The 16,044-nt window shown below is 36.3% G+C and overlaps 1 protein-coding gene across 2 annotated transcripts in view; it reads left to right on the plus strand.

Annotated features, from left to right (window-relative positions):
* tti1 (TELO2 interacting protein 1) overlaps positions 1 to 16,044 on the plus strand; it is a 34,289-nt gene extending 18,245 nt beyond the window's left edge. The window contains exons 3-8 of one of the 2 annotated variants that reach the window (XM_039736085.1): positions 2,443 to 2,622; positions 4,922 to 5,073; positions 8,838 to 8,978; positions 9,130 to 9,334; positions 13,912 to 13,999; positions 15,786 to 16,044. In XM_039736085.1, coding sequence (XP_039592019.1) covers positions 2,443 to 2,622; positions 4,922 to 5,073; positions 8,838 to 8,978; positions 9,130 to 9,334; positions 13,912 to 13,999; positions 15,786 to 15,972 — 953 coding nt within the window. In that variant the 3' untranslated portion in view covers positions 15,973 to 16,044. The remainder of the gene's footprint in view (positions 1 to 2,442; positions 2,623 to 4,921; positions 5,074 to 8,837; positions 8,979 to 9,129; positions 9,335 to 13,911; positions 14,000 to 15,785) is intronic. The other variant, XM_039736086.1, reaches the window with a different exon arrangement.

Genomic DNA, 16,044 nt, shown 5'->3' on the forward strand with positions numbered 1-16,044 from the left:
TAATGAAATTAACAACAGATGCACTAGAGGGGCAACAATGAGATGACCCCCAAAACAGGAATGGTTTAACAGGTGGAGGCCACTGACATTTTTCCCTCCTCATCTTTTCTGACTGTTTCTTCACTAGTTTTGCATTTGGCTACAGTCAGTGTCACTACTGGTAGCATGAGGCGATACCTGGACCCTACAGAGGTTGCACAGGTAGTCCAACTTCTCCAGGATGGCATATCAATACGTGTCATTGCCAGAAGGTTTGCTGTGTCTCCCTGCACAGTTTCAAGGGCATGGAGGAGATTCTAGGAGACAAGCAGTTACTCTAGGAGAGCTGAAGAGGGCCATAGAAGGTCCATAACCCATCAGCAGGACCAGTATCTGCTCCTTTGGGCAAGGAGGAACAGGATGAGCACTGCCAGAGCCCTACAAAATGACCTCCAGCAGGCCACTGGTGTGAATGTCTCTGACCAAACAACCAGAAAGACTTCATATGGGTGACCCAAGGGCCCCATGTCCTCTAATGGGCCCTGAGCTCACTGCCCAGCAGCATGCAGCTCGATTGGCATTCGCCATAGAATACCAGAATTGGCAGATGCACCACTGGTGCCCTGTGCTTTTTACAGATGAGAGCAGGTTCACCCTGAGCACGTGACAGAAGTGAAAGGGTCTGGAGAAGCCATGGAGAACATTATGCTGCCTGTAACATCATTTAGCATGAGCAGTTTGGTGGTGGGTTAATGATTGTCTGGGGAGGCATATCCATGGAGGGTCACACAGACCGCTACAGGCTTGACAAAGGCACCTTGGCTGCCATTAGGTATCAGGATGAAATCCTTGGACCCATTGTCAGACCCTATGCTGGTACAGTGGCTCCTGGTGCACGACAATTCCTGGCCTCATGTGGTGAGAGTATGCAGGCAATTCCTGGAGGATGAAGGAATTGATACCATTGACTGGCCACCACACTTTCCTGACCTAAATCCAATAGAACACCTCTGGGATATTGTTTTGGTCCATCCAATGCCACCAGGTTGCACCTCAGACTGTCAAGGAGCTCAGTGATGCCCTGGTCCATATCTGGGAGGAGATGCCCCACAACACCATCTGTCATCTCATTAGAAGCATGCACCGATGTTGTCAGGCATGTATACAAGAACACAGGGCCAAACAAAGTGCTGCATACAGTTTTGAGTTGCTGCAATTAAATTTTGGCAAAATGGACTAGCCTGCCACATCATTTTTTCACTCTCATTTTTGGGGCATCTTTGAATTCAGGGCTCATTTGATCAAATGATGTGGCATCCTTTCGTTCCTAACACATTACCCAGTCTATATCGGTATAGATATCCAGGAGGATTTCTTTTTCCCATTGAGATCTGATGTGTTTTCAAAGTGTTCCTTTAATTTTTTTGAGTAGTTTATATATATATATATATATATATATATATATATATATATATATATATATATATATATAGACTGTGTGTGTGTGTATATATATACTGTGTGTGTGTGTGTGTGTGTATGTATATATATATATATATATATATATATATATATATATATATATATACACACACATACACACTGTATATACACATACAGTGCATCCGGAAAGTATTCACAGTGCACCACTTTTTCCCACAATTTGTTATGTTACAGCCTTATTCCAAAATGGATTAATTTTTTTCCTCAGAATTCTATACACAACACCCTATAATGACAACCTGAAAAAAGTTTACTTCACTTACATCTATATTATATGTATATGTATATATATATGTATATATATATATATGTATATGTATATGTAAGACAAATTGCTGTTGGTTTTTTTTTTTCTTTATTTTAGTAAGGAAAAATAATTGTGTAAATTTGATTTTCATCATTATAATTTCAAACATTACTTAAAAGCTAATGTTAATTTTAGTAGTGCACTATTACAAACACTTCACCTTAACATTGACACTTAGATTTAGTCCTTTTTATTTTGCAGTAGAAAAGCATATTTTATAATGTTAATTTTAATTAAAGAATTTAATTGTTTCTATTAACAAAATGTATTTTTTGGTTTTGAAGACGATTCAGTATATTTGTGTTTTAAAAAGATTTAGCAGAATATGTCTAATACTGAAATTGAGTTTGATTTGTTTTCTCCAAACATAAACCACACAAAGTTACTTATTTCTTATGATGTGGGCACTTTTAATCATTGAATCTGAATTATGTACTGCTTTATGTAATTTATATGAGAGTAAGATGCATTAGTCTCAATAATATTACTTGTCAAAGTAAGAACATATACACACGAGACAAATAAGGCTTGATTTACAAATCTAATGCTCTTTTTCATTGACAATGACAAATTTATTGCAATTTTGACAAGTTTTGTTTTTTCTTCTTTTGTAAATAAATGGACCACTAAAGATAATTTTATTTTAAATGCAGCCACCTGGTTCCCAACTGCAAGCACATCCAGTGACCAAAGCAGAGGCACAGGTGGAGACAGTACAGTAAGTGAAAAGACAGACTTGGCCGAGGAGGTGAAAGGCTTCTTTTTGGAATATCAGAACTTAAAAGAGGTAGCAGAAGGAAATTTTACAGACACAAATGAGGACAAAGATCAAGGTTCGTTCTTTTTTTTGTAGAAATGTCAACGTTCTCTTCAAGTAATATAGTTTTATTAGAAGACTGTTATTGATTACAACAAGGTGATGGATGACATTTTCAGTTACTTATTTATGCTGTGTGGCTAAATTTCGCTTAATGGCTATTAAGTTTTTCTCCTTTTTCTCTTAGACAGAGAAATCCATCTATGTACTTCAAGTTAACAAATCCTAGCATTGATATTGCATTGCATTTATTTTTCTCGACTTGTATACATTCATAGTCTAAAATGAATTTGTGGCATCTCAGGTGTTGATGGGCAAGTCTATATGGGAAAATACTACATTTATTTTGTAAAAGTACATACTTTTTCAAACCAAATTAATCATTGTAGGAGGTGCATACATTAAATTGTTTTTGATTATTCTGCAGCTGTTTAATTGTGAATCTTTACATATAGTCTAATAAATAAGAAAACACTAAGGTCTGTGTGCTCAGTCCCTCAGAGCAATCTGATTGTTCAATTTGGCTTTGCTAATGCAATGTAAACAGAAGTACGAATCTTAGATGCACAGGGAGGAGTAAAGGAGTATCAGGCATGCTGAAAGAGCTGCCTTCAAAGACGGCAAGTATAAAATCGGGTAGGAGGTGAGAAAAGTACCTCAAAAATAATGACAGTTGGATCAACAGGCTTTATGGAAACATACTTGAAAGATATTTATATATGCACTACTGGTCAGACATTTTACAACACCTCAGTTTTTCCCATTTTTCTTTGATTTAATTATTTAAAATGCAATGAACGACCTAAAATGGTGAAAAGGTGAGCAGTAAACTGCCAGAGAGTTACATTTAAAGTTTAGGTTAGCAAAAACTGAAAATAGGAAATTTTCTTTTTTTTTTTTTCTTTTAGTTTTTGCTAGCCTAAACTTTAAATTTAAAACTCTGGCAGTTTACTGCTTACTTTTTCACCATTTAGTTTCATTAATTGCATTTCAATTGATTAAATTTTAAGAAAAAATGAGGTGGTGTAAAATGTTTGACCAGTAGTGCATATATAAATATCTTTCAAGTGTTTTTGTAGTGTATATAGGAAAGGTATATAAATGTCAATTAATACAAATGTATAGTAACATCCATCCATCCATTATCCAACCCGCTATATCCTAACTACAGGGTCACGGGGGTCTGCTGGAGCCAATCCCAGCCAACACGGCGCAAGGCAGGAAACAAACCCTGGGCAGGGAGCCAGCCCACCAAAGGGCACACACATACACACACACACACGGGACAATTTAGAATCACCAATGCACCTAACCTGCATGTCTTTGGAATGTAGGAGGAAACCAGAGACACGGGGAGAACATGCAAACTCCACGCAGGGAGCACCCAGGAAGCGAACCCAGGTCTCCTAACTGTGAGGCAGCAGCGCTACCACTGCGCCACAGTACCGCCCCGTATAGAAACAATCATTGATAATAGTCAATATACAGTACAGTATAAGAAATCTGTAGGAAAGGACAAAATGGCTATTCTTTATCAAGAAGCTCATGTTTTAAATAGAGATGGGTAATTTAATTTTCAATTTAATAGTATATGTTTGTTTATTCAGTTGTCCATTTATTGAGTGTTTCTGTAGCAGCTGTTCCTGACTTCAGACCTGACAGTTAACAGGTAGTATGTGCTGTTGACCCCCAAATATCTTTATATGCTCCTATTCCTAAACACAAATAAAACAATATTTCATTAGTGTAAAGAAGCTGTTTGTTCACTGAACACTAAAGCACATTCTCATATATGTTATGCATAAAGTAAGCCTTTTGGGGTATTCTTTTCTGTGTCACTAAGTGAGGTGTTCTTTTATTAATGATTAATAGTTATTAATTAATCAAAGGAGTTTTACTATCAATTATAAAATGTGATCAAAGCTTTTATTACTAAGACATAAGATGTATGTTTAGGCATTAGTCTTTAAAAGGAAAATATTTACATTTTATAGTTAGTGGATAGTAATTTCCCTGATTTTTAAAATACTGTTGCATTTATTTTTTTCCTGACATTTTTTTCAACATTTCCTGCTGCTGTATATTTCAACATAATTCTTTAGTATTTCATTGGGATTTTTATTTTTTTAACAAAATAATAAAAAATATTGAATTAAAATCACAGAGATAATAGTTTACTGTATTATTTGGATTTTTGTGTATTTAATGTGTGTATTCTTTTGTAGGCTTCTGGAGTTTTTTATTTTTTTAGCTGTGTGAGCTGTGCTAATACTGTATAATTAAAGCAAAAGATCACTATTTTCTTTTATTGTTAGTAGAATCCCCACAAGATGATTCTGTTTGCGATCTTGAAGAGGACAGCTATAATGGCAAAGCAGTGGTACCATGTCACATTACAATTGCCAAAGATGTAATGGAGAGATGTATTCACCTTTTATCTGACAAAAGGCTACTTGTCAGACTCAAGGTAAATTTTAAACAATGTATATTGAAAAGTCCTTGGCGGTCCGATCCTCGGCTACAGAAGCTGGCTCTTGGGACATGGAATGTCAACTCTCTGAAGGGGAAGGAGCCTGAGCTGGTGCGTGAGGTCGAGAAGTTCCGGCTAGATATAGTCGGGGCTCACCTCAACACACAGCATGGACTCTGGAACCAATCTCCTTGAGAGGGGCTGGACTCTCTACCACTCTGGAGTTGCCCCCGAGGGAAATCTGGGCATCTCTGCTCAAGCTGCTGCCCCCGCAACCCAATCTCAGATAAGCGGAAGACCATGGATGGATGCTTAAACTGCCATATAAACTACATCTCCTGGTCAGTGAGCCATACTGTACTAAACTGCTGAATAAGAAGCATCTCTAAAAACAGATGGTTACAAATACAAGTTTAATGTGTGAAAACTTCTTTATATTTCTATGTGTTTTCATAATCATCCTGGCAGTGCCCTAGATTAATTTAAGGGCTGTGAGCATTCTACAAATGCATCTTAATATTTAGAAATTGAAAGTATATGCAGAGTAAACCATCTCGGGAAGAATTAGCAAATCACATACAGATATTGCTAAGCTGAGAGCTATTCGCCTTTATGTAGTGCCAATAGAGAACACAGCTGGGAAGGCTTTGTCATAGGAATTCTCAAGGTCTGTAAGTCTAGAGCAAAATAACATGGGCGATCTTCTAAAACTAGCTTAATTTAAGAGTGAGGTTTTATGAAAGACACCTTTTTTGAGTAAATTGCATTTTTGTAGCAAGTGGTTGATATGCATGGCTAACGGTTGTTAAGACATGAGTGAAAAAAGATCTGTGAGAGCTTTGTGTATTCACAGAGATATTCACCTTAGCCTTTCATTGAAATCTTTCAAGGATTGACATGTCAATATTCAAGTTACATTAATAAGATCAAATTGTCTATTCATAAATTCACATTTACTTCTGTATTCACCTGTGATGAATTCTTATGTGTTTATTTATTTAGAAACTCCAATAGCAGAGTCTTTACCCAGTTCATGCATTTATTGTCAGAGATTCAGTTAGGAATTTAAATAGTTATATACTTAGCAGTGCACAGCGCTGGGCGTACTGGTAGAGTTTGGTTACTTGAATTGAATCCATTTAAAAAACTCGCCCTCTTCCTGTGTCCAAGATGGTATGACTTATAATCATTTTCTTAAAGGAAGTATCGAAGCAACTACCACTTTTCAGTATGACAGTTACATTTTTCATTTCAGGTTTGAGTATTTTATTGCAATGTGTCCATTTATAGTACTACATTTTTCAAAAGCAGACAGTTAGCCCAATCTAGATTGACCTTTTAGTGTGGAGTAGATGATTACTTGCATTTAAAAAAGACCGAGCAAGACAGAAACTCTGTAAGTCTATATAAAATTAAAATTTTCATCCACTTATGGTAATGCATTATGTTCACAATCCCCCAATATGATGGTGTTTTTTGTGATACATTCACCACATGTGCTGTTTTCCTGTTCTGTCCAAGAATTACCAGCAGGCACCAGTTTTTTTTTCTTTTCTCTATCAACATAGCACTGCCTAAACTTTGTATATCTTATCCCAGAGCATTTGAATAACTTAGTGTGGATTTGTGTTTTCTTGATAAATATTGGCTCAATATTCTGTTTGCTGCACTGGCAAGTTAAAACGTGTAAGAAAAGAACATAATCCACAATGCTTTATAGAGTTTTTATTTCAATGTAGCTTAGAGCAAACTGACCCTAAGCAGTTTAAATCTGCCTGTTTTGGTTCTGTGGGTAGCAGGGTGGCACAATGTTTAACATCACCCTCCTCCCTGGGTTCAACTTCTATATCCATTTTCAATGTCATATTTTCTCTTTTTGTGTGAGAAATTATCACAAAAAAATTTAATTTCCTGCTTCCTATAATTGTTACAGGAAATAAGAGCAATTACAAAAATAGTGGAACAAAGGTTCATGAGGAAGGTTGGAATTCTGTTGTTTTTGATTATTTTTTTTTGAAAAATTCCAAGAACACCTTAAAATGGTAGTAACTTGATCAGAAGCTACACAATAAAAAAAATGAAATATTTCATATATGAATGAAAAATATAGTCTAAAGATTGGCATAGTGGCGCAGTGGTTAGAGTTGCTGCTTCATGGCTACAGTCAGCTAGATTTTTTTATTTTAAAGTTTAGTTAATGTTCAGGATAATGTAGCTAATTAAAAATCCCTCTCAAAAAATTATGTAATTCAAATCAGGTGACAAGAAGTTACCTTTCTGCGTGATTTGGAATGTGATTGGTTTTAATCTGATAACAGTTGCCACCCCAATGAAAGCATGTGTACACTTAAGCAGTCAAGGCGTCCTTAGCCGACTTGCCGTATGTTTAATAATGTAACCAACATCATATCTATGAAAAGAGTAGAGAATTTTAAAGGATAAAGTTCTTTTAAAGTCTGATGTGATTTATCTTGGTTTTGGCCTTTACATCAATAAAACTACACATTCAGTAAGGTCTTTTGGTATCCACTCTGTGTTATGTGTAGGTGTTAACAGGAAGTGTTTTCATTTCTTGGGGTGTTGAAAATGGGGTCATAAATAGTGTCCTGGTGTGAGGGTTGGTCTGCAGCAAGTTTACAATATGCTACTGAATGGCAGTATAAACATCTTTTACTGGCCCTTTTTTTTTTTTTTAATAATTAGAAAAATCCTGGTTCACACACTAAGAGAGGTCACAGATATTTTATTGATTAAACTGGCTGTTAAATAAAGATGGTAAACAGGGCTACTCTTTTTATTGTAAGCACATTGCAGCGGTACTCAATTTCACAAAAAAACTGGACTCATTTATTTTGTAGTAAACCTACAGTGTCAGGGGTGGAGTGGTGGCTCTGAGGGTAGGGATCTGCACTGGCAATCAGAAGGTTACTGGTTCAAATCCCATAAAATGCCAAAAGGGTCTCTGCTCTCCTGGGTGTGACGTTAATCTGCATCCATCCCTGCATGTAGGCCCTCCAACCTGAATTCGCACTCCAGCCACCATAAAAAAACCTCACACTGTTCCACTCCATCTGAACTAGTGTGGTGCTGAGGTATCACCCGTTGCATGGCTGCACTCGGGTCCTAATCAGGATCCTGAGTTGGTTTGCTGTGTGATGGGTGCGGCAATGCACTGTATCAGTGCCTGCTCCTAACCTCTACAGTGTCTCACTAACAAAGGACCGTAAATTAATAAATACAAATTATAGCATTGGATTACAATATCCATAATAAAAGATAAACAGTTTATTTACATCATGACTACATGCTCAGGGCTTGGCCAGTTGTTACTACTGTAATAAAAATGCACCTCTGCTATATTGCACAAAAGCCATTATGTAATAAACCTTTTGATTTTTCACTTTCCTGCCAGTTTAGCTTGACTTGGCTTGATGTGCTGCATGCAGTGCAAAATAATTTTGTTAATGAAATCTACTGTATGTTTATGTCTTCTATGAGAGGAAATGTTGTAATGTGCTGGACTCTGTACTTGAAAGTGCCATTGACATCAGTCAGTAATGAACAGTTAACAAGCAGGAATGAAGCCATTTTTTTAATCTTGATCAAAGAGAAAATCTGTTCTCAAAAATGGTTATGTAAAACCAGATGCGAATGGTGTTGATTTTCTGATAAATGTGTTGCTTATGCTCAAACCGTTTATTTTTTATGACTCTTCATTAGTCAATTTGAATATTATTTTTATGTCAATTTACTTTCACCAGGCTCTTGATATTCTTCAGCTTTGTGTCAGAGTACTCTGTGGTTTTGACAATGAACTTCTCCCCATGGCACATAGGGTGTGGCCGTCTCTTGTCCAGAGGCTGACCAATGATGATCCGTTAGTAGTACTGCGTGCTTTCAAGGTAAACAGAGCGGCTTTCTTTTCTTCTGCTATAGGAATGTTAATTTAATAGTAGAAAAGTGTTTAGCAGCAAATACAGAATAGTCATAAACTTCAAGGTGTTGACTTCTAAAAGGCATAAACTTACAATTGTGTCTTTATTTTGCTCTTAGGTGCTATGTACACTTTGTGAGATTTGTAAGGATTTCCTTAAGAGAAGAGTTTCCAAAGAAGTGCTTCCAAAAATGACCGGATCGCTGATGAAGCAAGCTGCAGTCAGTGCTAAAGCTGGTCCTATCTATACACACACGTTGGCCTATAAACTGCAGTTGTCTGTACTGCAAGGCTTAGGAGCTCTTGCTTGTCGTTTGGATCTGGGTAATAATAACATTAGTTTTTCTTAATATATTTGTCCCCATTTTTTTGATTTAGTTGAAGACAATCAAGAGTTATGTTACCTCATCCCGTTACATCCCGCTTGTATCTGCAGACAGCATTCCCAGTATATTTAAATAGGAAACATAAATGTAAATAGACATGCATCATGCCAAACAATTTACCGAACATTTATGTTCATATAGACTCTCCTACCCTCAAAATGAGTGTATTGTTGGAACATTTTATCAGAATCTATCTGAACAAACGTAGATTATATATTTTCAGCTGAATTAGTTGTGTTCCATTACTGTTAGATAACTACAAGACGATAAGCTGGAGATGACCTGCTTATGTAGAGCAACTAAATACTCCATTTCCTTTCTTATTGATAAATCCAGTAAGTCCTAAAAGTTTTTAAAATTTTATAGAAAAATATTTTAATTAGCATGACTATTCATATTATATAGTGCTACTCTATTTAATTTTCTGGGCTCCACACTAGAACAGAAAAACAAGAACTTCAACAAAAGAGATCATTCAGTCCATCAGGCTTGTTTGCTTAGCGAATAGCTAAGCTGTCCAACCTTTTAAAGGTTGCCAAGGTTTCTGATTTAAACACTATTTAATTTTTTGTATTTTTAATACATAGCATATAATATATCTTTAACAAAATTAAATTAACAATGGGTATTTTGTTACATTTTTTTTACTGTGTTCCAATAGTAAAATACTAGCTTTTTGCATTTACTACACATTTTGTAATCACTAAATAGAGTTTGTAATGCAGTGTTTAGTAAAAATAATTATTGATTAGTCATTAGTTTTAAGTATATTTTATTAACAACAATTTTTTTTTTTTTTTTTGTATGGAATTTTGACATCCCAGATTTCACATCAATGATAAGCCTTACGGCAATCTTATAGTATAAAAATGTGTTGTTCATTTTCAGAATAGTCCTTGGAGGCATATCCACAATCTGCCTGCAAAAAATAATTAAGGAAATATCAAAATAGACTAGCTATTACAATCGGCTGCAGCAATACACCATTTCTACAGAAACAGCCTTACAATTCCTGTACATTAGTTCTACTGTTAGTTTGGATTGTGTGTCATTTATTATTTAGAAAAATACAAGCAGAGATCAGTATTCATTTATTTTTCAATGGTGCCTTTTCTGCCTCATCTCCATGCTGTCTGTGCAGCTCGGCCACGGAGAGCTTAAACAACTCAGCACATCTACATAAAAACGACAAGGGTGAGCTTCTATGAAGGCTTTTTCTTGGACGTACCTCGTAAAAAGGCGAGTGATTTGCTCGGTTCGGACCGAGACAAAGAGAATCACGTAAACAGAGGTTCAAATTGCTGCATACCACAAGTAATCAGACCCTTTATACACTTTAAAAATACGTTTCAGAGAGATAAAGGGGTGCATACCTGAGACACATGGGGTGTATTGTATTTAAATGTTTATTATGGGATCTACATGCTTTACGTGAGTTTCATAGACATTTCTAACACTCCTGTGATTTTGGGACGTGACTACCAGGCATGTTAGGAAATGACAAGACAAAGGGGGAGCACAGTTCAACAAATAACAGTAATGGTTAACAGCATGTGGGGCAGAACAGTGCCTGTCACAACAGCAGTGGGAAAAAGGCAGGAACAAACTCCTGATGAGGGTAGAAATGTTTAATTAATATAGCAATGAAACTTGGGGGACTTTAATAAAATGAAATTAATTTAAAATATTGTGTATAACATAGCTGTGAAACTTAATAGTCTCTTTAATCATTCTCAGGTGGTATAAGGCACATTCAATTTCATCTCACAATCTGCTTACGTGCTCTTTACAGGTAAAGTTAGACTGTTAGGTTGGACTTTGCTGCACTCTCTTCTTCTCTTCATAGAACCTGACATTTTAGACACTGTCTATCATCTTGCATGTTAGTGCATCATCCCTCCTTAGTGTTTTTATTCTGTTTTAGCAGTAATTCAACGGGTACTTAAATATAAAGGCACAGTCTGACATTATTACCTGAAGGTCACAAAAACCATGGGAAAATATAGATAAGGTATGAGCAATGTTAGGCATTTCTAAGTCACAGCTAAAATAAAACAGTATGTCATTGTCTCTGTTGAGTTTAAACTGTTTTATATTAGAAATGCTTTACATACCAGATAAGTTTAGAAAAGTAGTTTCATATAATTCTGTTGGGCTGTGTATCAATTTTGTCCACAAGCAGATTAACAAAATGAACATTAGCACAGCGGTACCCAAACTGTGGTATGTGGTACGCGGAGCCTTTTCAGGTGGTATGCATCGCGGTCCCTGAAATTTAATTTATCTGTGCAAAACCCTTTATGACAAGCCTGTTGTGAGCAAAAACCAATGAAACTGTTTAAATACAATAATTCGTGGATTCCCAAATTTAGTGTGGTGTGAAATTTCGTCATCTGAATAAATAAAACCTATTATTCGAATCAGTATTTAGTTCATTTAACGCTACCATAATTCCGTTTCGCGAAAGTCAACTTCTACTTCTTCACAGTTTGAGCTTTTGGTCACTAGATGAAAGCACAACGCCGACACTATTTAGTCTTCGGTAACTCTGCCTCACAGAAACCGCTCGCGTTTGTTGTTATACGTGCACTGCCGCTGTATCGCATTGTAGTCACTAGATCTAAGCACAAAGCCGATACCATTTCGTCTTCGGTAACTGCATCACATACAGGCCGAAGGCAGAATTTAGTTTCGGGGCGGAATTTATCAATTTATGTACATGCACAAATTTTTTCATTAATTTTATGGATAATTTCTTCCAATTCTTGCTTATTCAGATTTTGGGGCGATTTAGACCCGCTCTTCCTCCCTTTCAACAAGGTGCGGGTGGTACACAACACAACTCACTTAACCTCAGGTGGTACTTGACGTCCAAAAAGTTTGGGAACCCCTGCATTAGCAAGTCCACATTTGCAAAGGCTGGTGTTTTGACATTTTTATTTTGACAATTGCTTAATTATAAGAGAACTTAAAATGCGTGCTTCATCTATGTGATAACCAGTTACAAGAGGTCCGTCATTAAGCAGCTATACAACAGAAATGAAGCAAGTCAGCAAGCTGTGACAGGTACATTAATGGGAAAATGAAGTTTCAGTGCCGAAAAGTCATCAGTATAATGTCGGCATTTTGCTTTAAAGTGGAGGGTATTGGCTAAATAGCAGTATGATCAGAGCCTGCCTGACTATCTAGGATTCAAACCAGAGTAACGAGATGTTTCATGTATTTAAAATGGCACCTTTATATGATGAATGCTTGGCAGATAGATCGTTTGATACTTGCTTAAGCATAGAATAGGGTTAGGTTCTGTTCTTTAAATCTTGGATGCATTTGTATGTGGAAAGTTCGATCATTTATTTCTTTTGGCTGTTATAAAAAAAAAAAAAAAAGTACTACTGCCATTGGCTTTCACCTGACAAAAGATGTAGTGGCCAATTTGCGTCACCCAGGATTAGTTAGTACCTTGCACACAGATGCCCCAAAAAAGAATGGATGACAAATGGAGCCATTTCTAAATGATATGACAGCTCTGTAAAGTAACAGTGATTCAGTAATTCAGGAAAATAGGTGAACAGTTAGTAAAAGACTTTAAATCAACTTTCAGAAATTAAGTTTTAGGGGAAAAAAAGGTCTGAATTAGCATAAGCCGTCCTAATTTGCGGTGTTCTTAAGAAATGTAATGATATATTTCATGAAGTAGGAGCCCATAATAAACAATAATAGTTATGTCAAACATTTGAAATTAATATTCTCAACCCTAATAGAAATATGTAGTTTTTCACATTCTGGTAGAGGTCCATAGAGGGCTAGATCCCTAATAATAGATCAAAAATAAAAAATAACATCATATTCATTATCACTGACCTTTACACTGTCAGAAGGGATCTTACTCTGATGGGCTTATTAATCCCTCAGTATATCAAAGAACAATACCCCAAATGCTTATGTTTGACATTAATCATTTTAAACCACTTGTACCCGAGGTGACCTGCCAGCGATGAGTTGCAGTAATGCAGATAACGCTATATCTGACAGCAGAGGTACTTATAGATACAACATGGCTGGCTTACTCAGATGGTTTGGTATCTGTCTCCCTGAATAATACTCATATGAGTTAAATGTCACTGAGCTAAAGTTTAGTGCTACAATACACTGCTTTAGTTTCTGGCAGGTTGCTACAAAAAGCAGATATAACAATTACAATGGTTTTTTAAAATCAGTTGAGCAACTCTGTTGTATGTTGATTATATAACAATATCTGTCTATGAACAACACATGTGATGAGAGTGCTTGCTAAGTAGTATTAACACAAGTATGATGTTTGTAAGTAAAAAGTTTGGAGAAAGTATAGTATTAACCAAGCCATGTTATTGGAGCCTGTCAGGAGTAAAAGTGAGTTATCTGGCAAAAAAAGTGATTCAGCAAAACATGAAGCTTTTAATGATATTTTCCCATGAAATAACTAATGTACCTGTTATTTATTTTTCACTGTTAATCTGTTTTTCATTGTCTCTTAAGTGGATGGCGACATTGATGTAATCTTGGAAGCCTGCTTACCTTATCTCAGCTGCAGACAACCTCTAAAACTCCAAGAGGCCTCTATCAGGTGCAGTGTCCTCATTCTGTTTAGATGGCATTAGTCTACTAATCAGTTTAAATTAAGAACAGTTTTTAAATTAGATGAGAATCAAATACAAGAAAATAACCTAGTATTTCAAGCCTAATTATGTATAGCACATGGTTATACTGTATATGTCAGTCAGTCAGTCATTCTCCAACCCGCTATATCCTAACACAGGGTCACAGGGGTCTGCTGGAGCCAATCCCAGCCAGCACAGGTTGTAAAGCAGGAACAAACCCTGGGCAGGGCGCCAGCCCAGCGCAGGGGACACACACACACATCCACACCAAGCACACACTAGGGACAATTTAGGATCACCAATGCACCTAACCTGCATGTCTGTGGACTGTGGGAGAAAACCGAAGTACCCGGAGGAAACCGAAACAGACATGGGGAGAACATGCAAACTCCACACAGGGAGGACCCGGGAAGTGAAGCCAGGTCTCCTTACTGCGAGGCTGCAGCACTACCACTACACCACCATGCCACCCTACTGTATATGTATAATTTCGTAATCATAAAAAAAAAAATTGCCTTTTATCACTTCATGCTGATTTTAATAAACTGTTTTATGGCAAACATGGCTTCCTTCCATTGTGTACCGCTGGTTAGGAAATATTTTTTTCAGAACAGCAAAACATAAGCAATATATTAATCCAGGAAAAGAAACCTGGCTTTATATAAGTAAGTGATACTTACAAAGTGTTAACATAATTCTGTGTTATAATTTTTGCATTTATATTACTAACAGTATTTATGTGAAAAATGCTAATCCATAGCTAGTGGATTTATATTTCAAAGCCCCTGATTTCCTTAGAGAATTCCTGAATACACCAGTGCATGATGAGATATAAGTCCTCCTTCATGTCCTGAGTCTGGCACGGTGCACTTCCTGTGGAAGTTACTTAGGTATACAGTATACTAACTACTTGCTCAAACCACATCACCAGGAGCCCGTTAATCTGGAGGATCAGTGGCTTTACTCCAAGGTCAACGTTTATCACTTTGGTCCTCTCAGTCCTACAACTCCAAAAGTCATTCTTTCCCAGGACAGATCCATTACATCAGATTTGGAAGTTCTATTTCTCATCCTAACCACGTCATAGTCAGCTGAAAAATGCTCCAGTGCACATTTGAAATCGCAGTTCCATAGGGCCAATAAGGACATCATCATCATCATCTGCACCTAGCACAGATCGATGCCATCCTTAGCCTCCAAAACAGGATAGTGTTCAAGTGTCATTTTTGTCTAGATCAGCATTTCTCAACCTATTTGCGTATTTGCGACCCAAGTTTTCATAACAGTTTTAATCGCATCCCCCTAACGTTTTTTTGAAAGGAGCCCACTAATACCAATTTGTTCTTTTTTAAATAATGATATATCATAGATGCATATTTTATTATACCTACTTAACTTTTATCGACAGTTATCTAACTCTATATTTATTTTTCTAGTAACAGAATGTAGTTTAAGTTAATGGAACTTTATAAGGAATATGCAACACAAGTAACATGAGGATGTGTTTTTCTTTTTCCATAGATGTTTTAAATATCGTTTGCCATTGTACAACAAGGGTCACCATTACATTTTATTATAGTTTTTTTTTTTCTCATTCTGCATGAAAACACATTTTTTCACAACAAATTACACGGACTAAGTATCTTATTTTTAAGTGGACTGTTCCTTTAAGTGGAGTAAATAGCATGAGTAAACATTTATTTTACTAAGTAAGTATCTTTTTATTATTATTGTTTTTTTTTTTTATGACAGTGTTTTCCAACATTTAATCAAGACTGACCCGGATGCAGTTTGGCTTTCTCTGACTGAGGTTTTCTGCCCGTACTCGTATTCTCCACAGAGGTCAACATTTCATGACATCCAGCTCAGTGGTATGGGTAAGAGCAGGGATGAGTTTAGCGACAACATTGTAAAGCTGCTTTCTCAGATAGTAAACTAATTTCTGCTTCACTGTAATATCAACAAATGTAATATTTTTGGATTCTCAATAAAACATACTTGGTTATTGTTA

Source organism: Polypterus senegalus, chromosome 14 (genome assembly GCF_016835505.1).
Source record: "Polypterus senegalus isolate Bchr_013 chromosome 14, ASM1683550v1, whole genome shotgun sequence".
NCBI classification, from domain to species: domain Eukaryota; kingdom Metazoa; phylum Chordata; class Cladistia; order Polypteriformes; family Polypteridae; genus Polypterus; species Polypterus senegalus.